This window comes from Ambystoma mexicanum, chromosome 3p, assembly GCF_040938575.1.
Source record: "Ambystoma mexicanum isolate Mex_15411 chromosome 3p, UKY_AmexF1_1, whole genome shotgun sequence".
Lineage (NCBI taxonomy): Eukaryota > Metazoa > Chordata > Amphibia > Caudata > Ambystomatidae > Ambystoma > Ambystoma mexicanum.
Genome location: NC_090925.1, coordinates 542,248,871 through 542,272,109, shown reverse-complemented (window position 1 = coordinate 542,272,109; position 23,239 = coordinate 542,248,871). Strand labels below are relative to the sequence as shown.

The following is a 23,239-nucleotide window of genomic DNA, read 5'->3' as shown; positions in this document are numbered from 1 at the left end:
TGGGAAGAAATTACAAACTGCCCACAATCTGCAGGCCCTGAGCAGCACTTAAATAGGCACACATTTCAGGCCCTAAGAAAGCAATAATCACACACACTGGGGGGAGGCCATTCCCAATAATCTCAAACAAACATTGATCTTTCGCTCTAGAAATGAAGATGTGATGCAGCACAAAAGAGGACAACACATCAATTAGCCAGGCAGCATGGAAAGAAAACAAACCCTTGAAAGCAACATTCATCAAATCTCTCACCAACTTAAACAGCTCAACTCACACTACAAACTGGCCTCTGCTGTAACCGCGCTAGCAGCAAGATGCACTGGTTATTCATGACGAAGCAGCTGATTGAAACCAGGGCCCTAAATTGCGTGTGTTATTATTAGCTCTGGCAGTGAGCAAGTCTTTTTTCAGCCAGACCTAAAAGGGAATGAAATGCATAAATACTCAAAGCTCTGACTAATATTCATTCTGCCATCAACGCATTTCTGAACCCACACGCACACTCATCCCATCCCTAAATGATACAGGGCATTTTCCAGATTTTTTAAAAACAATGAAATGTATTTATTGCATTTTAACACAGAAATCAAATCATACAATTAGAACATCAACTCCATGTTCTTTTTTTTTTTAAATCTCCAATATCAAACAATTTGAGGAAAGATTATATAACATCCAACTCACCTACACTATCCCACCTCGTGCTCATTCAGCTTTGATTGACATTACGAGTATGGTGTTGTGGGGATAAAACATTGGTAATGCAGTGTATTACCGCTGCATTACTGAATCGCTGTACTACAACTTTGGTGGTAAGTTGGAGGCTTTTCCTCCAGAAAAATGTTGGAGGAAAATCCTCCACTTTAACACCAGAAAATGGCAAAATTGGCAGAATTACTCCCAGAGGCAATTCCCCGAAATTCCCCATTGAGTCCTGTAGACTCCAAAGAATGGTGACTCCCGCCGCCTACCACCATTTTTAATCCTCCTGTGAATCTGCATAACAAGGTTGCAGTCACAGTAATTCCATTGGCAGTATGTTGTCAGATTTACCACTAAAATACTGCAAAACCTGTAATTAGGCTCATTTCCTTTACCTACTCCTTACAATTCCCCAAAACTACACTTAACCAAATGTATGCTCGCTTTCTAACAATGTGTGTCTTTTCAAGCAAAGCCCAACTCCACGTGTCTAGAAAAGGCAGGACACCCACATGCGGCACAGAGAGACAGTCACGCCTTGCTTCAGGCTCTTTCCACCTGGTGCTCATCCAGAGGCAACCAAAAAGATATAGACGAAGTTCTAATAAAGCAACAAACAACAAACAACCATAGAAGCCACTTAAATAGTAGCATAATAAACCGTGCACGCACCCCAGAGTGTCCAAAAACAAACATAGAAGATGAACTAGCATGACATACATCCACGGCCAGTAGGCAAACTTGAAAGGCACTTTATGATAGCTTCCAAGAGATTTTGTTCCAAACAAATCATGTAACACCTACTGTCATAACAGACCCTCTGTAAGGACTGACCTTGCTGTCAAAGATCAGTGATAATCCACCTTAAGAAGTATGCAGGACACATTAAGAACAACCACCGCATAATCTCGTGGGTGCATTTAATTCTTTTCGAAGTTACAACACTTTAGTTCTACTTGTTTGTTGAACTAAATCTATCGTGCGCTTTGAGAGCTGTGCAGGAATGTGTTCGACTCGTCTTATATTTAAAGTGTGGTCATGTAAAGGATTAGCCAACAAAGACAAGAAGTGGTTCTAAGTACAAGCACACTTTTAAGAATGTGAGAACATGCAGCTGAGATTTAAGTCCGCTTTGCTTGTCAATTAGTGACTTATCAGTTGTTCTTTGTCATGAAAGTGTTTTTATTGAGTGGGGATTAGTCTAAAGTGATTCTTATGTTCTATATAGACATGCTTTCATCAATCCCACATTACATGCAAAGGTTAATAACTCCCTATTGCTGAAATGGAAGGTATGTGCACTGGGGGTCGAACGTTGAATACTTATTTTTTCGAATTTGTGCAAGTTCATTTGGAACATGCATTTTCCACTCCACCTTTATTGAACTGGGAATTACTCTGCAAGACCCCCAACTTGCTCAAATAGATGTATGCCTATTGCGTACATTATGACTCAATGTTATTGTTCATTGTAACAAATCCCTATCTGTAGATTTTATTATGTACTGGCATTGTCAAACCCTGAGAAATGGGTATAAGGCACAAGGAGCCATTGGGAAACATTAAGAGTTTCCCGGTATCCCGCTGGTACCGGGAAACTACCGTACCATCTCTGCCACCTGATATCCCGGTGTTACTGGGATATTCAGAGCGGCGGAAACACTGGTAACTCTCCATTCCATGGGTTGCTTTACAATATCGTTGCCTGTGATTGTGGCAATTATATACCGGTAGGGACCTGATCTACCGGCAGGCCAGGCTTGCCGGTTGATCACAGCCCCTACTGGCATACTTGTAGTTGGCCAGTCCGGAAAGGTGCCGGTACATGTTGTTACTGGCACCATATTTCCAGACCAGCTAATTTATGATGAGGGCTTATCCTTTCAGGGATATGATTTTTTTTAAAAGGAGCACCATACACGTTGGATTCACAACAGTAAAAGCATTGCAAGCTTGTACAGAGAAAGAATTTTAAAGAAAAATAAAGGTTACAAAAAGGCATTGCGATTTTTCTTGGTGCCTCAAAGAAGCCAGTCAATATATATAGCAGATAATATCAATAAGTCTACTACGAGTAGAAATTAGCAGCTGTACGGAGTCCGACTGATCCCTAAGCGTATGCATGTGTGAAACTCCATTTTTGGTAATATGTAGGATCCAGGTCTGTGCTTTTCTTTTCAGCATCTCAATAGGGTCAGTCAATAAAAATAATGTCCATTCTGCACGTGCCCCATAAGCGCCAGAGTCATGCACAGTTTTTATTTGCAAGCCTTCATGATCTAAACATTGTTCCTGGCAAGAGCCATGGGATTCAAGATGTGGTCAGGTCATGTAAAAAGAAGCTACTTTCAAACAACTATATTCTGTCAAATGTCTTGCCCGACCTGGATGATGAACATCACCTGAAGATGGCACAAGTCAGGTGAAGCGGCAGCAGAAAGGCATAATGATGCTTCAAAGATGACCCAGAATGTAGTGCAGATAGACATGCAGCTGGTTGAGAAATTGGTACCCAAGACTTGTGACTTAAAGGCAACCCTACAGAGGCTATTTGTGTAGTATAAAGAGCGAATAGTTTCATTTCACGACGAGCCCCACTGTTCAGCTTTAGGTTGACACCCCCTCAATTAGGTTGAAGGATTTGCCTGCACAATACCAATCTGTGGGCCACTACCTTAGAACATTCTTTGTGGTCAAGTCCCACTGGCATTCTTAGTGCTGTTTATCTGCCTGTCTGAGTCTGTGCGCAGATTGGGAATTCATTTCATCCAGCTCATGGCCAGCTGCTGCCTTAGTTATTCCTTCTCCTTTTCCTTGTTATGTTCAAGGCATGTGACCTCATGCTGGAGGCTAAGTGCATGGATGCATTAACTATAGTGATGTTGCTGTGGTGCCACATCACCTCAAGTTAAAAGAGACATATGATGTTGGGAGCTTTGTTTCATGAGTGGCCCAGGGTGACACGCAGAGGACCTCCTTAAAGAACAGAGCAAGTGTTTCCAAGCACATTACTGAGTCCACAGTGGAAGCTGGAAGTTTGCACCAATGACAGTGGTACTAAGACAAGCACTGTGTCGGGATTGGTCATTTGACAACACTGTCCAACAAAGTGGAAACATGAACGTCAAAAAGTGACATCATGGGACTGAGAGCAACACGAAAGCTGATCCAGGAACATCATGATTTCATTGTATTACCTCTTCAGCTGCGTCACTCTCAGACACTCTCCCAACTTACAAAAAATGAACAATTGAGAACCCCCTGTCCTGAAAAAGAAAGCAGCATATTAGACGGCTTCAGCCTCTAGTTTATATTTATTCCTGCTCAAACCGCTCATACTGTTTCCATGATATTCACGTTTCCTCACTGTGAGCCTCTACGGAGCAGATCAGAGATCACTGATTGCACTTTGGGCAGCACATACCACCTCCTCTCACATGGTCAATGTTTGCTCAAAGCATCCATATGCTAGGAAACCCTCTGGAGGAGGCCCATAGAAGAGATCCGTGTGTTGGCCATGCATTCGACTTTAGCTTTGGTGGTGCCTTTTTCATCGAGTTTGTTCTACTGTGAACTGTAGATATGGCTTTCCGAGGCTTTGTGACCCTCTTTTGACAGAGCATGAGACCAGCGTTTGCTGATTCAACCCAGCTATAAAAATACTTTAAAGTTATGGGGTAACCTTTTCTTGCATGACCAACTCCTCAAAACGGCTCCCTTTTCTCGATGTTCTTTTAAGTCTCAATGCAGACAGTCAAAAAGATTATCATAACATCATCTATACCTATAGGGCCTACTGTATGAACCATCAGTACGAGAGTCACATTTAAATTTACTTTGGAATTGCTACAGTCATTTTTGTTCTTTTTCTCCCCTTTTCACCCTTGGCCATTAAGTGTCATTTACTAAATATATTTTAAATAAATGTTTTACATCACCCCTAGTCAAAACTTAATTATCTCTTGTCCGATATACATTGTAACTGCACATTTCCAGCATAGCGCAGCACCTTTGAATTTGCATTTAAGCCTTGTGCGTAGCCAAGCTTCTAAATGGAGAGCAAGGAGAATATTAAGGAGAACTGTTTTACTTTTGTGTCTGTGAGTTGTTTATGAAAAATTGAGAAGAGGGCATGGAGTCCCTATTTTATCTCCGTCTTCCAACCTGTGTGGTGCTGGTGACAAGAGCTGTTTCAAGGTTTCCTTAGGATTGTCAGGAAGTGCACGGCATTTCAAAGTTAACCACTGCAATATGTCATTTTCCATAACTGTCATCACAGGGCATTCATCGTGTTTTGAGAGCTAAGTGGATAGTTGTTGTTCTGGAAACATTTGTGAATCTTGTTTTCTCTGTTGGAACATTTTTTTAATCCATAGACATTTTCGATGCAAGTTCTACTGCAAGAGAAAGCTCTGGGGTGACGTTAGGAATCTTGAGTCAAAGGTAATGAAGTATGTTTTACAGCTTCAATATTTTACATCATTTGGAAGTAGGAGCAAAATTCCTCTTCATCCGTTTTCAGACAATGAGACATCTGATGGCAGAATAAGAGATTGAGGGCCTCATTACACGGTAGGAGGTAACCATAGCGCTATTAGCGCCATGGCTACCCCCTACCGCCTTCTGGGTGGGGCTAGGCGGTATGGGGACTTACTGGGTCATTCCGACCCTGGAGGACCCGGTAAGTCCCCATGCCAATTACCATTCCCCATTCCCATTTGAGCCCCCATAGGGCTCAATGGGAATGGGGAAGGAGCTAATAACGGTACCGCTATTAGCGGTACCGTTATTAGCCCTGAAGTCCCTCAGCGGGTCCCGTCCTTAACGCGTGGTCTGACCACACGTTAAGGACGGGACCCACTGAGAGACCTCGTAGTAGGGCGGTAAGGGATTACCGACACCGGTTCCCTTACCGATGCCGGTAATCCCTTACCGCCTTCTGTGTAATGAGGCCCTGAGACACTGTTGGAGCGCGTATAAAACACTGTGCCAAAAATATGTATGTGCTTTGTGCAGTGTATAACTCATATGCTTTGCAAAACAATACACATTTTTCCAATTGTATTTAGCGGTCCCAGCATGCAGGCCAGTGCACCATCTAGCCGGATGAGCAGTGGTATGGCAATGTGCATCTCCACAGTTCAGCACAGGGTACCTAAGTGTATATACTGCTACTATTTCAGCAGTTAGGAAATGCACTACTTAACAACAGTGAGAGCCTCTGAACTATTAGGGAATGTAGGAGCTGTACATTATGTTCAGTGTGTAGTTGAATATTTGACACTAATCCTTAGAATAGGGTGTAAATAGAGTGGGCTGGATTTGCTTGGGCCATGAAAACAGTGGCATGGCAGCAGGTGCACAAACATTGGCAGATTAAAAAAATAAAGCAGAGTTAAAGGAAAGATTCATGGTGTGCAGAGCAATGTAACAACATGATGGGCCTTGAAAACAAAACACTGTTTGTATGTGCAGAGCGGGAAAGGGGAAGGACCGTAGCCAGAAGTGGGATCTGAGCAGGGAATTCTTTGAAGGCCATGGTCTGACTCCGGGGCAGTGTTCTGGGAGAGACGGATTGAGGCGTACCTAGCTGCAGGAAGGGAGATTGTGGGCCAAGGAAGAGACAGCTTTCTGAGAGACAGTGTACTCATTTGGATGGTGAGTGCAATGTGAGAGGCAAATAACCAGGAACCCTCTGCAGGGAAATTGGCAATGTGCCAGACTGGACACAAAAGGGAACGCTTCCTTAATCTATAAGGTACCAAAACATGAATGGAATAGGTGAGTTCAAAATTTTGTGTGTGGTTTTGTCCTTTCACACAGTGGCGGTCGTAATTAAATGACCCATCCAATTAGAAGTATTATCTGTGCACTGGAAACTCATTGATTTCATGTTGTTTTGATACCTTTGAGGTTAATAAAAAAATAAGTGCACATTTGAAATGTCTTGCTGAAGTAAAATTTGTTCTTGCATGTGTGTCTAATGATAAATGTTTATTTTAAGTGTATTCAGTCCTAACAAGTGCCCTAATTGAATTGTCTGTTCCTTAATGATTACATTGATGAGATAAAATCACTAAATGCGAGAAAAGGGTGCTTGTCTTTTTTGCGTCCAGCGGGTAAATGAGTGTTCAGCTGAAGGGTACAGTTTAAAGCCTGGAGATGCACTAGCTAAGGTCCGGGGTATAAAAAGTGGCAAGAAGGAAGGATCAGGATTTCTTCCAACATATTTGCAGCGTTGGGCGGGAATGTTTAGCTAGTGCATCAGTCAGATGTGGTAATATTGTTTTTGTCAGTAATCTACTGTGCTTTAAGTGAATTCTAAGTTGAGACTTGCACGGAGAGTGTCAAACATGTCCGAGGTTAGTGTGGCAAACTTGCGTGAGTAAGCAGAATCTAAATTGTTTGCTCTACTGGTGTGGTCTTCAGATACGATGAGTGGGTGGATAGAGTGCCTCATTTCAGAGCTAGAAAAGGAGGTGCCTGAACATTTTTTGAAGAGGGCACAATGTTAGACTCGTGCCTGGTCAGGCTTTTTGATTGTGATGATAAGAAATCACAGAAAGACAATATAATCCGATTGAGTGTGAAGCTTTGGTTCATCCTTCACAGGGTGTTGGATATTTGGAGTCATGATAAACAAACCATGGAAAGGTGTTAAAGTGAATTGACAAAATTGCGCGAAAGGGACGCTCAGCTAGAAGATGCATCAGGTGGCAACACGGGTGTATCATATGACAAAGTTGCAAAGCCAATGTTATCAATTGAAGGATGAATTGTCACATTTACAAGTAAACCCACAGCGTAATGAAACAATACAGAATGACTTGGAAGTTAAAAGAAGACAGGCTCAGGAGAATTCTGAACAGATTGACTAGTAAAAAGGTGAATTATCTCTGATTCGAGTGGCTACGGATCAGGTCTTGACAGAAATGTATTCATTATGAAAAGAGGACAAACAACTGTCACGTGAGTTCAGCGCTTAGAAGACAAGATCACTAGTTTGATGGCAGAAAGTGAAACAAGTTTAAAAGTAGCTGCTGATTACAGAAAACAAGTGACAAAAATGACACAAGTAAATAGTAAATAGTTACAAGGTTAAAACGGGAGCAAAGTAGAATGGGTGCAATTTCAGGCAAAAGCGAGGATCTGAAAGCACAAATAAGGGAGTTGAAATCACAAAACAGAGGTTTAAGAGGACACCTTCTGCAATCACATTACAGTGAACTACAGAGTATGCCAAAAAATAAACCAATGACTCGGGACATCTGAGAGGAGGCAGCATGCCTGCCACGCGCTGGTCAGCTTCCAGTAAGAGGTCGTACAGAGCCATCAGCTGGCGAGGAGAGAGGGAGACAAGCGGTGAGACAAAAGGAGGGAAGTGTTTGCACTGGAGAGAGAGTGACAGGCACAAGGAAGCAGATGAGACAAAGTACACAGAGCTATGGGTAATTGGCAGTGTGTCAGACCGGACACGAAAGGCAATGCTTCCTTAATCTTTAAGGTACCAAAAGATTAATGGAGAAGCTGAGTTCAGAATTTTGAGTGGAGGCTTTTCCTTACACGCAGAGGGAGCCGCAGTTAGACGACTCATCCAATGATAAGTAATATCTGTGGACTGGAACCGAAATGATTTCATATTGTTTTGGTAACTTTGAGATTAAAAAAGAAAAATGTGTACATTTGAAATGTCTTGCTGAAGTAAAATGTGTTCTTGCACATGTGTCTAATGATACATGTTTATTGTGAGTGTAATTATGCCAAACAATAATTGAGTTGTTCTTGCTGATGAAGTTGATGAGATAAAATGACTAAATGCAAGAAAAGGGTGTTTGTCTTCATTGCGTCCAGTTTGTAAATCAATGTTCAACAAAAGGATACAGTGTAAAACCTGGAGATGCACTAGGCAATGTCCTGAAGTATAAAAAATGGCAAGAAGAATGGACCAGGATTTCTTCCAACAGAACCCACACCTGCTTCTTTTCCCCCGGCAAAGTTGTTTGGACCATTTGGACTTTGCCAACACATGCTTTGGCCTTCAAAAGAAAGGTCTTCTTCAGGGTTTTAGCCACCACAATAAGAATCATCTGTCATAAAAATCAGAACATTTGTAATCAAAATGTATACAGACCAGTAGCAAACCAGTGATGTGTCACAACATTGGGGAGCGCTGCAACAGTACATAAAAGAAGAGGGCAAAGAGAAAAGAAGAGAAAGCAGAATAAAAGGGAGAACTCGAAAAATTAATGTCTAACAGACTTTTGCAAAAAAATAATATTTTGAAGGTTTCCTAACACTTAAAGGGGGTTTTCTATTTGTCTCATGGTCATGGGAAATTTGCTCTAAAAGTCTGGGCAATGAAAGACAATGAATGTCCTGCCATGTGTTTGTCTCTTAGGTTGATGTATGGAAGGAGGCCTTCCAAGCATTAAATCCAGGCATTGCTGATTAGAGTTATAGGTGTGTTGTCAGGTAGGTTGTGCCTTTCCCTCTCAACACTCTTGCATGATAAAGTACTTCTTTGAAGATTGTTAGTCTTGAAGTTGCATGGATTATTGCTGGTTGGGTGCATAACAGAAACATTTTTCATGCATTTCGGGCTACCTTTCTAACCTAAATATCACTTACTGATATCTATGTATGCACATATATAGACATGCATGAAGGAAAAGGGATGGAGACAAGACTAGGATTATCTGTAATTTTCCAAAGCATAAACTTGGAAAAACCTTCCTACAGTTTCCAGTCGTTTGTTTAACTGCACAGACGATCTCAACTTTGAGTCCAAATTGTGCTAGAAATTAAAAACAGGTTAAACAATGTATAATATTACATTGAAAATAACTTCTTTTCAAGCAGTGCTTGCTCCTGCAGTTTTTGAAATTTCACAGCAATTTAAATAACAGAATGTAGTGCCACCCAATTGAATGCTACTTAATTAGGCAACATAGCCCGAGGAGGGGGGCATTATCAGTAGGGTAATGCCCCAGGGCCCTAGTTAGAATGTTAACGTAGCCCCGGGGGCATTACCCTACCAGTAACGTTCCCCTCCAAGGGTTATATTGCTATTAGTACCCTGGCACGTCATGGCAATTTTTCTCGAGTTGAGAAACAGCGCTTTGACTGTTTCTCGACTTGAGAAAAAAAAGCAAATAAAATAGCCGCGAGTGATCTGGGAGAAGGGACTATAATTAGTCCCTTCTCCCTTTCCATGGCAGCCATTAAAATGAATGCAAAAAAACCAACTAACAAAATGGCCACCATGCTAGGGGCGAAGTGACTACACGTAGTTCCTGCTCCCTTTCCATGGTGGCCACTCTCTGAAAGATCTCCGAAGGCAGTAATCACTGATTTCTTGTCGGTCAGGAATGACCCGGCGAGGGCCAATGAGCTTGCTTTTTACAAGGTCCTTGACCATTGCTGGGTATTAGTTTACTAAACTAGGAAGGAAGAATGTCAGGTTGGTTCAGTCGTGGGTCCCAAGCTCGCTATCTCTAGAGTAACAAGCTCCACTTTTACTAATGACACCCAGCCCAGAAACGATTCTGTGGTTTATTTTGGTTTCTCTAGAGAAGAGATGTAATTTATCATTTTGTGCTTGCCTGTCCCTTTTGTGGTGCAACCAAGTATGACTTCAATATGCTTTCTCTCCTTCTTGCATGATGGCACTGTTGGAGCTAAAAACATTGTAATAAAAAGTATTGCAATTTCTTATACTTGGTTCAAAGATTTCAATCAAATATTATTTGCTGTGTCATGGAGTAAAATCATTGATCCGCAAGTTAAATATACATCACAGGCGCACAATTTGTCAGTGGTCTCTTAAAGGTAGTAATCATGTTTAAACATTTCAAATGGATGAGAAAATGGGAATATTGATATGCTAGTACGAAATGCAAAGACATGACTAGACCTGATGGATTTTTCAGTCATCAAACGGCGCAGAGTAGTGTCAGACATTCCAACGCAAACGACACAAATAATATAACTTACTGTAAATATATCTCCATGCTTTTGCTTCATTTTCGACAAAAATGTGGCAGCATCTCTCCCAAATTCAATGGCATGCCCGAGCCACGGAATAAAACCAGTGTCTAGTGGAGGTTCATTTGGAAACCTGAAGAAAGTAAATTAAAAATATCTTTTGTTAAAAAAAGATAAAGCTTTGAGATCACAAACATTGGCATGGTGATAGATGCACAACAGAGATCTGCGATCTGATTAGCATTTAGTCAAAAAAATTGTAGATGCATGCCCATTTTAAGGTTCAGTAGGGAGCTTTTCCTCTCGTCAAAGCTCTTGCAGCATTATCAGGTGTCAATCAGATACTCTTTGACACAGAAAGAGTGCATTATTGGTGAGAGCTCTGCTTTGTGTTGGCCATTGTGTAGAAAATAATCCAACTGTGTAAATTGTCAAATGCTGTGTTGGTTTGAGGAGTTCATTATCTTCCATGCTGCTTGACACATTTTTCCTATTCACACTTTTATGTGGCATCACATTCTGTGTTATTATTGTTAATAGAACTGTTTTTGTATTTGTCCATGGCTGCTACTATTAGTGAGATTAAAGAATAAACTATTGATATTCCCTATCCATAAAAATCAGCTGCTCAATGAGATAGAGAGAGTGACATTCTGTGACCTGTTGGATCTGTACTAAAGCATTATTTTCATGGCAGCCATTTTGGAATGAAATGGCCTACCTGACAATGATATCATGTACCTATGCTAGCCTGTAATAATGTTTCCAATCTATGTGTGGTTTCCTTATTTGTGAACACTCTAAGTCTGCAGCCTATACTAATACATTTAAGTGAATGATTAACTTAATTATATTCTCATGATATTGCTTTGATGTTTTTGTTGTACTGGTGCGTGACAACTTTGAATGCATACAGTAAAAGGTTATTTTATATCAAATGATCGCCAGCATTACATTATCAGGTTTTGTTATGCCTATTGTTTCATTAACACTCTATTTTATTTTTCTAGCTCATTCTCTGGGCGTTGACTTTTCGATTGCTTTGGCCTTTTAATGGGCTTGCATTCATTTAGACAAATAGTTGGTGACTTTGAAATCCGTTAGTCCTTTTTTTAGCATCATTACATTTTGTCTAAGGTGCCAACTCCTATTTCTTTCTGCTTTGCCATCACGGCGTCAGTTTCAGTGAGAGCGAGACATGCAAAGGAGTTACAGCTACCGGTCCCGTGCTTTGGAAATTTACAAGCCGCGTGCTTACGCGGTACACTTGTCAACATCATAGTGGATTTCGAACACGGTAAGCATACGCGTTAGCCAGCTAAGATCGTTATTGCATTACTGATTGGAGCCGCGATAGCTATAAGTTTACTTATGTTACGGTTCTATTAGGCATCTAACTTACAAAAGTATGTTGTTGCACTATACTTCCTACTACAGCAGCAGGATACGCTGTGCATGTGAGGCACGCTTCTGCTGGCCCATTTAGCAGTTGGTCACATTTTCATGCAACACATATCCGTTTGATGCATTTGTTTAGCATATCATTTGGGCACTATTGCGCTCATTGCAATTAGAGGTTCCCTTTCATTTTTACACCAGTATCAACCTCTATGATATGCTAGTTTTGACTTATGGTGAATTTGTACTAATTATACTAGATAGCTGACATTGGTCAGCTTTATCACTTTCTAAACTTCTATCTCAGCGCTGCTACAATTTCGCATTGCTAATTTAGATGTTTTCTTTCTTTGTTCTAGGCATTTACCAACCGGCCTCCTTTGATACTTCACTACATTGAAGGGTATCACTGTTACACCGATATGCTTTTCTCGACAGCAAGTTCCTGAATGCTAGATGTGAACATGGTTCATCGTTTTATTTGTGCACATGTTCTTTATTGGCACAGTATGGCGGTTAGTATGTTTACAGATATGCAGCTCACTGCATGTTCCTGGGCCAGTCTTTCTGTGCAATATGGCTAGAAGTTGGGATAATTAGTTATATCACATATATTCTTTTGCCTGCACAGATGCAATATTATTGCCATCTGTCTATCTAATGGGCTGCAAGAAGGAAATATTTGTTTGCTGCGCCCCTCATGGATTAATTAAGGTGAACATGTTTTGCTTGTTATTGGTAGTCCAGTAAATTGAATTCTAATTGGGTGTGGAGTGTTTTGAGGCACAGTCATTTTCGTGTTTTGATTTTAAATATATGTTTTTGTTCTTCTTTTCTTTTACCTTTTCATTTTATTTGATTATTTTGGGCCGATGCTCTTATAGATATTGAGATCTACAATCAAGTTAGAAGTAACATATCGGTGCAATCACGGGACCCATTGGTGTAGTTACAAAATGTATGCCAATATTAATACCAGTGTCTTTCCAATGGTAGATGTTAGTTTAATAGTGTGCCCTGACAAAGGCGACCATCAGTTCTTGATTGAAATAGATATACTTTGTCGTCGAAACTACAATTTGAAGATACCTTGTTATTCTGTACTTGTAGTATGCATTTAGCACTTTTTTGACAGCACCTTCATATTGATTAACATATACTGCTTATGAAATATATATGAATTTGAACTACATCCAGCAGTAATTGTTAGGTTACTTTTACCTTACTTTTTGATAGTTTTGGATACTTTTTCTATGTCGATATACAATTAATGGATTTTAGTATGTTACTGTGTGAATGTAATAAATATTTTTGTGCTATTATGATGTTCTTGATAAATATTAAAATATGATGTTATAATTGGTTATCTGACTGAGCCACTTCCCTCTCCACATTTTGAATCAATTGGTATTTGAATAAGATGTGTATTTACCCGTGTGACTTTTGCCCTGTTCTCCTATATTGTTTGATTAACTCCATAAAATGTTATCAAACGGCTGTGGAGTGCATCCCCTTTCATTAAATCAGCGTATGATATTTCTCCATGATGCAGAGAGTGCCTTTCATTGGACAATTGTCGCTTGACCTAAGCAGTATTTTAATGGATGCTATATTGCAGTGATAGGAGACACCATTATTTAGTTTTTTCATCATATTGTTTCTATTCAATGTGGTTACTATGGCAAAGAACAAATCATTAAGGTGAATAAATCACTACACGTTAGTATTGGAGAACATTCTTGCTGTGTGCAATTTAATTTTGTGGCAGTGTGCTTGTGTGTAAGCTCCTCCAACAGCAGTAACTGGAATTGTATTGATTTGACTTTTTTCATTTTTGTTTGGTGCCCTGCGTGTCGTGAGCCCTCCCCGCATCCTGAACCCTGGTTTCCCACCTCCCCTCCCACCCACCGACCTGTGATTGGCCATAGTGCACACTAATGAGATGCGTAGCACTAGGCTTCTGTAGGCCAGCACCCAGCCACTCGCTTTTGGGCAGTCTGCTGGTGAGTATGCTCCTCCAGCAGCAGCGACCGGAATGTCGTTTTATTTTACTTTTATATCTTTTTGTTTGTATGCACTGTGCATCGTGTCCCCACCCTGATCCCTGCATCCTGAACCCCGATTCCCCACCTCCCCTTGCAACCAACCACCTGTGATTGGCCGTAGGCCACACTGATGAGCAGCAAGGCACTAGGCCTGGTGCGGCCTGCCCCAGGCACTCATTATGGTGCAGTGTGCTAGTGAGTAAGAGCCTCCAGCAGCAGCAACCAGAATTTTGTTTTAGTTTACTTTTTTGTTGTTTGTGCAACCTGCACATTGTGTGCCCTTCCCTGCTACCTGCATTCTGAACCCCAGTTCCACACCTCCCCTCCTGTCTACCGACCTGTGATTGGCCATAGGCCACCCCTCTTGACCCATAAGTCTTCTTCTGCAACATTCCCAGGGCAATCTCTGCCTGTGCAGCCCACTGGCTAAGGGCCACAAGTCAAAGGGCAGCCCCCGATGAAGCAGCTCCAGTCCGTATTTGCCCATGTTCGCCTGGGAAGCCTGCCTTAGTCACACAGCAGTGACTGATAAGGTAAGTGTGGTTCACCCGCGGAGTACAGCCATTACTGTACTCAACTAAAAGCCCCACCACTCTTATTACCTACTACAATACAGCCCACCAGTGTTAATCTGCCTATCTCGCATTTACTAGCGCAGTGTTCCAATTCTAGGTGTTTTTCCCACTAGAACTGTGTTCCAATTCTAGGCGTTTTTCCCACTAGTACTGTGTTCCAATTCTAGGTATTTTTCACACTAGTACTATGTTCCAATTCTAGGTCTATTCCCCACTAGTACTGTGTTCCAACTCTAGGTGTTTTCCCTACTGGTACCGTGTTCCAATTCTAGGTGTTTTTTTTCACTAATACTGTTTTCCAATTCTAGGTGTTCCCCACTTCCACTGTGTTTCAAATGTAGGTGTTCCCCCACGTTATTGAGGAAGTGGTGCTGGAGGAGCGGGGACTGGCCGATGGACCAAAACCAAGAACGTTGGAAGGTACCATTGAGTGGCAACCGGAGACACACTCAAGAGGCACTGTGAAAATAACCAATGTACTAACCAATCCCCCCCTTTCCTGCTCCTCCAACATAACCATTGCCACTATACATGACTAGTGGCTAGCCACACATCACATAGACAGACTTAGAACTAATGTAATTCTCACACTTAACCATCCCTCTGAGACTCTGGAAATAACCTTTGAGGGAACATACACATGCACATAGTCCATAAATCCATTGACACTACACAAAAGCACAACAACACAATTCAATCGAACACCTAACAGTTATCCGTGGCTCTGGACCCCTCCTTATGGATACAACTAACCAGTGTGCACAACTACAACCCCACACCAACCTCATACGACCTACACACCCAACACTAACACAGATCCAAGGCACTGAGTCCTATCGTTCCAGTTACAACATGCGGGGGCCTCTCAACCAACTCCCACATGCACAACAGTGCTCACATACACCAGTTCCTCTTGGTTATGAACCTATCCAATCATCCTATCCTCACTAACACACCCCACCTTCTTCTCTTGCAGAGCCACATGAGCACCTGTAAACCGACCTTGGGTGGTAGCAGTGTGCAATATAAATCAACATAATATAACATCTTGCCTAAAAAAGCATTCACTTTTTTGCCTACCGCTACGAGGCAGAGTTAAACATTCTGTTGTGAAGACAAGTGCATGTGTTTCCATTTACTTTAGCAATAAAAAGAATCTTCACAGGTTCACCCAAAGGGAGTGCAAAATCAAGCATTTCTGATGCCCACCTCCTAACCCCCTTTTCAACATATTGCAGTGTGGTAAATCAGACACAGGAGGACATGTTTTCCAACAAAGTGGGTTATTAAAATAATGAATGCCTCATCTGTGCCTAGCCCTAAGATGATGACATTCCTACTCCCAGAATTTATGTCATCCGTTCAAACCTATTCTAACCTATAATCTGTCACTACCACTGATGAGAAAGCAACATGAACTTTGGCTAAGTAAGAATAATCCCCCTTTTCTTAGCTTGGGGTGGTTGGTTTCTGAACTCCAGCCAATGGTGTACTTGTAGCAAATGTTCTGATCAGTGCAAACAGTTGCATGTTTAATTTGGATAAATGGTCCTGTGAGTCTGTTCTTGCCTGTCACAACCGGTTTTCTGAGTCAGTCTTTGTTTCCCTTGGTCACTTTGGAATTTGGTTTACCCCCAGCTTGGTGTCTCTGGTATTCTGTTACATCTTGAATCTATCTCTTGTTCACCCCTGCTGGTTGTCTCAACCTCTTGCACCTCTTGCAGGTTATTGTATGTTTCTTCCACTCCTGGGTATTCTAGCTCTTCATCCTGGTTAAAATGATTACCTTTCTCACGCCTTCAAGGGATGCCTGGATTCTCAGCCTTTCGTTTCACTTCGTTGTGGGGATCTCTTTGCTCATGCTTTCATGGTCTTTATGGCCTCTCATGCCATTTGGATTTTGTAGTGCATTAACAGCCTTGTGGGGTATCTTGTTGCTCAGCCCACCTGGCGGGCTATCTGGGTTCTCAGGCCGTCTGGGTTTTGTGATGTGTTTACCCCTGTAGGGTATTTGGTGCCTCACCGCCCTCCTCCTGCTCCTTTGTGTCAGATATGTTTTGCCGGTTCTCAACAACATTGCTAGTCCATGGAGGTGGCTTCGCCGTTCGGTACAACACTGCAACTCTGATGTCTTTGTGTTTGGGTCTCCCTTTCTAGTTAGTGCTGTCTGCAACTAACATGACGTTGTGTTGCTCCTGCTGGACACCTGTGTGCAGCAGCGGTGATGGCAGTCTCTTGGTTTCTCGTGGAGCAGCACTCCTTGGCTCTCTGCTTTCCTGAACTCAGCAGCATTTCGAGGGCCTCTGGCTTCCTCTACCCACTGCAACGTCTACATGGTCCTGCCTCCAGGCTCTTCCTGGAAGGGATATGTCCCTTCCTCTATACTAAGGGGCAGGCTTCTGTCACTCACCCTCAGGTCTGTTCTTCACCCTTCCAGGTGTATGTTATGTTCCTTCCCGAAATGAGAGGAAAGGCTCCATTGGTTCTGCTCCCATGCAGAGATGTTATCAAACCCATGTCAGTAACTAAACCATCCTCCTTTAAAGGGCCCTTTACCCTTTTACACTGCTCAATTCCCATAGAGCCAGCAATTACTTGTGAATCTGTGAATCTGTGTTGCATGGAAGTGTACAAAAACACTTACTTGGAATTCCTTGTCCCCAAAGTGAGTGGAGGTGGGAAACCTTTGTGAGATACTGCTTGCCCTGTTCCCTAAGGGGTGTTAAGCACAGTAGACTCACCTCTCGGTGGATGCCCCTTTGGGAGAAGGGACGAAATCCATTGATTCGTCACAGCAGCTAAGGGACAAAAATTATTATTTTATGAATTATAAAAAACAAAATGGTACAGTTGCTAAACTGAAAAAAGGGTAGAAATAGATATTTTAATAAAAGAGAAAAATAAATACATGAAGATTTTCAGAAATGTATCAAATAATGTTTGGGGATATCTGCATAAGTTACTGCCAGCCCATCAAATTTCTCAAAATCAGGAGAAAACTGAATATTGTTCCCTGAAGTAGTAACAGTTTGGCCAACCACATAATGAGGAACTTTGAAGTGCAGCAATAAATGTAACAATACATTATTTCTGGATTATATTAGAGTACAACATTTTCACTTACAGATCAATATTTTTGTAACATAGTCCAAGGTGGTGCAATTGTGTGTGTGTGTGTGTGTGTGTGTCTCTAATCCAAACTGCAGGTACATGAGGCTGAGCAGATAACTAAAAAAGGAATGGTAGGTACTGGTAACAGAAACTGAACACAAATAAGGCTGCAGAGCAAACATGGATCTTAGCAATCTGGCAGACATTATAAATTGGAATCAGTGGGAGATCTCAGCAATGACAAATCTGCAATAACAAGCAATGGCAAAGCCAATTCATCTCGTCTTGCAACTGAAGATGCTGAGTGATTTTTGTCCTGTGGGGGATTTACGAGACACAGAATGCCCTTCAATGTGATTGCGCCATTTTAAAAGGCTTCTGTGTTCTTAATTCCCAAAGCTAGAGCTATTGACAATATGTGTGCAATATGGTCTACGCATATTTCTCCTGCCCTCAAAACTGCATTAAACATTCTTAAATGTAGGGTAACAGTAGGACTCATTGGAAAGAGCATTATTTATTGCCAAATAGTCCCCCCCCTTCTCCACCCAAATATTCACAATGTTTAGCCAACCCTGAATGTACCTATTTATCAAGGTATTAAGTATTTAGGTGCTGCAGGGTGCCCTTGAAGGTGGTTCAGTTTGCAGATGATCTTAAATAATGACATGTCCCTCTTAATTGTGGGTGCTTTTTCACTGTGAATTACCTTTGCAAACTGCATTCACTGTTAATGGGCACCCCTTTAAATCAATATCGATGTCAAGGGTGTTTAATAGTACACAGCAGTCCTTAGCATCTTAGCATAACATTCACCCCGTGTTGGGAAATGCAGTTTCACTCAACCACAAACCATAACAGCGAGGAGAGCTACTTCAACTATTGAGCCTTATGTTGTGATCTGTGCTCTTTTGCTGCCGTGAATGTAGAAACCTCCCAGCCATTCTATGAAGACTATGGGCGGAGAGATCCTACGTGTGAGGAGGCAATGTACCAGCTGATGGGATGGATGTAGGTCCTGCTGTATCCCTGGCACACATATACACAAAAGAAAGGCGCAAATGGACTGCAATTACAGTACATATTGGGTTGGCGATGTCGCCATCTCAGAACTATTGCATTAAGCACTGACGCAGTAAAAATATTTGAGATGCACATAAGTCTGTCTAATATGTCAATGCTTCATGAAAGACATTGCATATTCACATATGTGCAAATGCTGGCATGTTGGGGCAAAGAGATCACAGGGGTGACCTCAAAGGGGAAAATGCTGACATGATGGGAAAAAATTAGCACATGTGTCCTTAAAGCAGCAGATGCTGGCATTCGGTGGCAATGCCTTTCATGTCTGTCCTTGCATGACCACATTCTGCCATTTTGGGGCAAACCATCACAGATGTCTTTAAAGAGGAAAATGATGACATTGTGGGGCAAAGTCATCACAGTTGTGTGATTTCAAGGGCAATGTCTGTCAATGCTTGGGCTAAGCAATCACAGGTGTGTCCTTACAGGGGCAAATGCTGGTAATATTTGGTAACAGCCATTACAGGTGTGTTCTCACAGGGCCAAATAAAGGATATATTTAGGAAATCCATCATATTTGTGTTCCTAGAGTTCCAACTAATAGCCAGGCATTGATTGCTATCCATCTATGGTTTTCCACCATGCTGTGGGTGAAAATGCAGCCCCAGAGTGACAGAGACTGAGAAGCCATGCAGGGCACTATTGTGAGACTAAAGCTGGCTGATGTTGAAATCCATTGGAATATGCAGGCGAGTTAAAACATTGATTTCTGACATAAGGCCTAGTGAAGGAACAACACATGTGCCTAGTTGAACTTTCCTAAAATGAACAGGCGCTCAAGTGAAGGAAAATGTGCCTGAGAAATGAAAACTACCTGATGTGCCCAGTGCATGGAGAAAACACACTTGTGGCTGAAATGCTATTTTCATAAAATCTGAAACACTACAATTTCACTTAAGGTGACTAATAGCAGTGTATTACATAGACTTCAAGGCAGCACAAGATTGCGATTCAGAACTCTAAAGTGAAGTCAAGCACTTTATGTTTGTCATGAATAAAAAAAAAACACTTTCATCATGCAAAATGACCTGATTTAAAAAGAAAGTCCTATTCTACTTGTAAAAGTGAACAATGGTTTCTCCTATGTTAACTGTAGCCTATGGGTGAATAATACCAAAAGGGAACGCATATCTGTTTAAATATTATATTAAAGAAAGATTGTAGTTATGAACAACAGGCTGAGATACAGTACTAAATGTTACATGTAAGCACATCTTGTCAATGTAAAAGGCTATCCTTTTAAAATTATGGATGCAGCTTGTTTCTTCCCACTGAACTGAAACTATGACCTCAAGACCTTTGGCTGACGCCCACTGGGAAAACAGGCCTGGTTTTCAGCTTAAAATGCAAACAAATATAAAGAGTATATATGACAGCCATTAGAAATGACCCCCTTAACTGTGCATTAGCTCCGAACAGAGACCTTTGAAGTCACTTAATGGCAGGGTGGAATAACATGAGCCAAGCAGATGTCCATGTCATGTGACTGGGGAGAAATTAAATTTATGAGGATAGGGGAGCTGGATGTGAAACTCAGTGGCCCATACTATGCATTGCCTATGATTAACATTGTACTGATTTTACCTTTATAAAAAGAGAATTGTGTATCCAAGTGAGCTTATACAGGACTCATATTAAAGGTCATCAAAAGCCTGTCAGTTAAATAATAATCATGTGTGATGTATAGAATTTGAGTTAGAAAGAAAAAGCATTATTCTGCTCTTCTCATAATTCCGAGGAAGTGAGAGGATGGTGAGGTGATAGACTGTGAAATTAATGTTTGAATTATGAAGCAGCATATTTTTCACTATGTTGGCTCAGGAGCAAATCGTGAAAAATAATTGCTCCTCCCAGGAAGGGCGTGCCAAACTAAAATTTGAATTTCCCAGTTCGCCATAAACTGTAGAATTCAAAAATATATAAATTCATGCAGTTATCTGAAAAATAAAGATAATTGCCATGTAGGAAGATTTTAAGAAAACCAAAATGATAAACCAACATGTCATGTTTGAGTGATACATTTTTCTCCTCCCCCTCAGTCTCCATTATCCACATCTCCCGACTCCTTGTCATATCAACCGACAGTCAGTAGAATTGGTGGGAGGGGGAGGGAGAGAGGTAGCCCATCCATACCATGGGAATATTGATAACATGTAAGTGCCATCAGCACTATATAATATCCATTTCCTATCTGAGAGGGCTTCTAGTGAGGAACAACTAACCCAGAAAGGTAAGAAGAGCTACCAAAACTACCGGGGTGCCACCTTGACAGGAGAAAAGCAGTCTACCTGGAGAGGAATTAAACCTTGCAGGGGAGGCAGAGACAAGGAAATCTAGAAGCTAACCTGGCCTGACATTGGAGGAGCCAGGTGAGGACTGTGTGCTGGTGACTATCCTTGACAGAAGCCTTTGACCAGATCTGTGCTTTCCCATGATGAGCCCTGCTGTTTCCCTAAATGCCCAATAACCAAGGTCTCCCATGTAAGTAGACATGATTCAGATGACAAAAAAAGTGCGGGGGGATTCTGCCAGCCTTCATCTCCTTCTTGCATATTGGGTGGGGGGGGGGGCAAAACTATGTCAACCCTGGCCCTATTTGGCTAAAAATATAACTGAATTCCTCATAGAAAAACCACATATCCATTTAAATTGAATTGTGTTGGGACCTACCTGCCTTAATCCTGTCAATTAATTGTGAGTGAGGGGGGCACAACTGTGTAGACCCTTAACACATTCAATTAAAGTTAGTTCAATGAATTCCCTTATAGAAAGGACCAAAGGTGAGTTTTGTTACAATTCAAAACTAACACATTTCATGTCCAGTGTGTTACAGCCATTATGGTCAATAAAGTAATTGGGTGACCCTATTTTCCTGTTACCCCTGACTTCCTTACAGAAGAGGGGTGTCCTTAATCCCAAAATAAGAATCCCTAAAAATCTGCCTTTCAAGTGAACGTAGTGTGTACAAAACAAATGTTCCCATTTACTCCCATGTATACCCAAATCAGACGCGCAAAGCCCTGCATTTTATATGAATTCATGTTGAAAAACGAGTTTCCAATTGGGTTTATTTCCCAAACACTGCATTCAAATAAAAAGCCAAAACGATGTTACCATTGAGTTCATTTCCCAAACCTGCCTTTATAATAAATAGTCAAAATGATTTTCCCACTGTATTCCCACTCCCTGTACCTCACTTCTAATTGATGCCTGGAGGGTGGTGGTTGCTGGGAGAAAAGAGCATTGGGATAAACTAAGCAATCACTGTGTGTTTTCAAATGTTTCTATCAGTTAATTAGCAAAGAAATCTGATGTAAATTGTGACTGCAAATCTCATAATGCTACCTGTGTTGTTGTAGTTACTGAAAGTCTATTAGAAATACATGTCCATCAATTGATGCAAGTAATTTGCGGTTGTTATATGGTATTGTGCCACTGAGTTGGTGGATGATGTCCTAAATATATATATTATTACACCAGCCTGGTTCCTAGTTTATTGGTGGTATAGAGGGTATCTGCTGAATAGTATTATATTGGTTGGAGGCCTCACTAAAGTTGAATCTGCTAAGCGCTTTGTTGTGTGCCACATTGCGTGGTGGGGATTCCCTCGGTTGAGAGTGGCCATCCAATAAACTGTGACAAATTGGGGACTAATAGCTGAGATTTAGTGGAGAGTTTTCACTTGTGACATTGGCAGTAACATCAGACTATTCATTTGGGTGTAATTGTATTGCAGTGGATAGAATTATGTGTTTGCATTGTTACGGTGCCACTCAGACTTGTACCCTGGGTTGCAAGGTGGTGTATAGATTGCGCAGTGTGGATTTTAAGTTGTCATTGTGAGTGGAAACTAAGCAGGAACACGGTTGAGATTTGTGCACTGCAAAGAGAGTATATAGGGTTGCAGAACACATTTCCGAATGAGCACTGTAGAAATCAAAATGGCCTGGAAGTACATCCTATCCAAATTATTTATGAAATGTGAATAGGTGGAGGAAGAACATGAAATGTGGCAAGCCAGAATGATGTGGTTGTTACCGCTGCAGATGTTGACATGTGGAAGGATAAGGGTCTGTAGCTCTAACATACTTTTATATGACACTAACTACTAGAGATGAGCAGACTAAAATGGCTCAGCTCACAGCATATATGTACTTGCATTAGCTGATAGTGGAAGAACGACATTAGAATGGTGTGGCCTCTGTGCAGAACCAGTCTGAGCTTTTGAATGAAGCTCAGCACGAGCTTACACAATTAGAAGCTAAAGTGCAACATTGCCACATGTTAGAGTTAAAACAAAAAAGTCTCATTGAGCAGCTACAAAATGAGTTAAAAACACA

The 23,239-nt window shown here is 41.4% G+C and overlaps 1 protein-coding gene across 4 annotated transcripts in view; it reads right to left on the bottom strand.

Moving 5' to 3' along the window:
• PTGIS (prostaglandin I2 synthase) overlaps window positions 1-23,239 on the bottom strand; it is a 552,295-nt gene that overhangs the window by 415,686 nt on the left and 113,370 nt on the right. For 2 of the 4 annotated variants that reach the window (XM_069651268.1, XM_069651270.1), the window contains 2 exons: window positions 17,447-17,503; window positions 10,697-10,820 (listed from right to left, as the gene is read on the bottom strand). In XM_069651268.1, coding sequence (XP_069507369.1) covers window positions 10,697-10,820; window positions 17,447-17,503 — 181 coding nt within the window. The remainder of the gene's footprint in view (window positions 1-10,696; window positions 10,821-17,446; window positions 17,504-23,239) is intronic. The other 2 variants (XM_069651269.1, XM_069651271.1) reach the window with 1 other exon arrangement.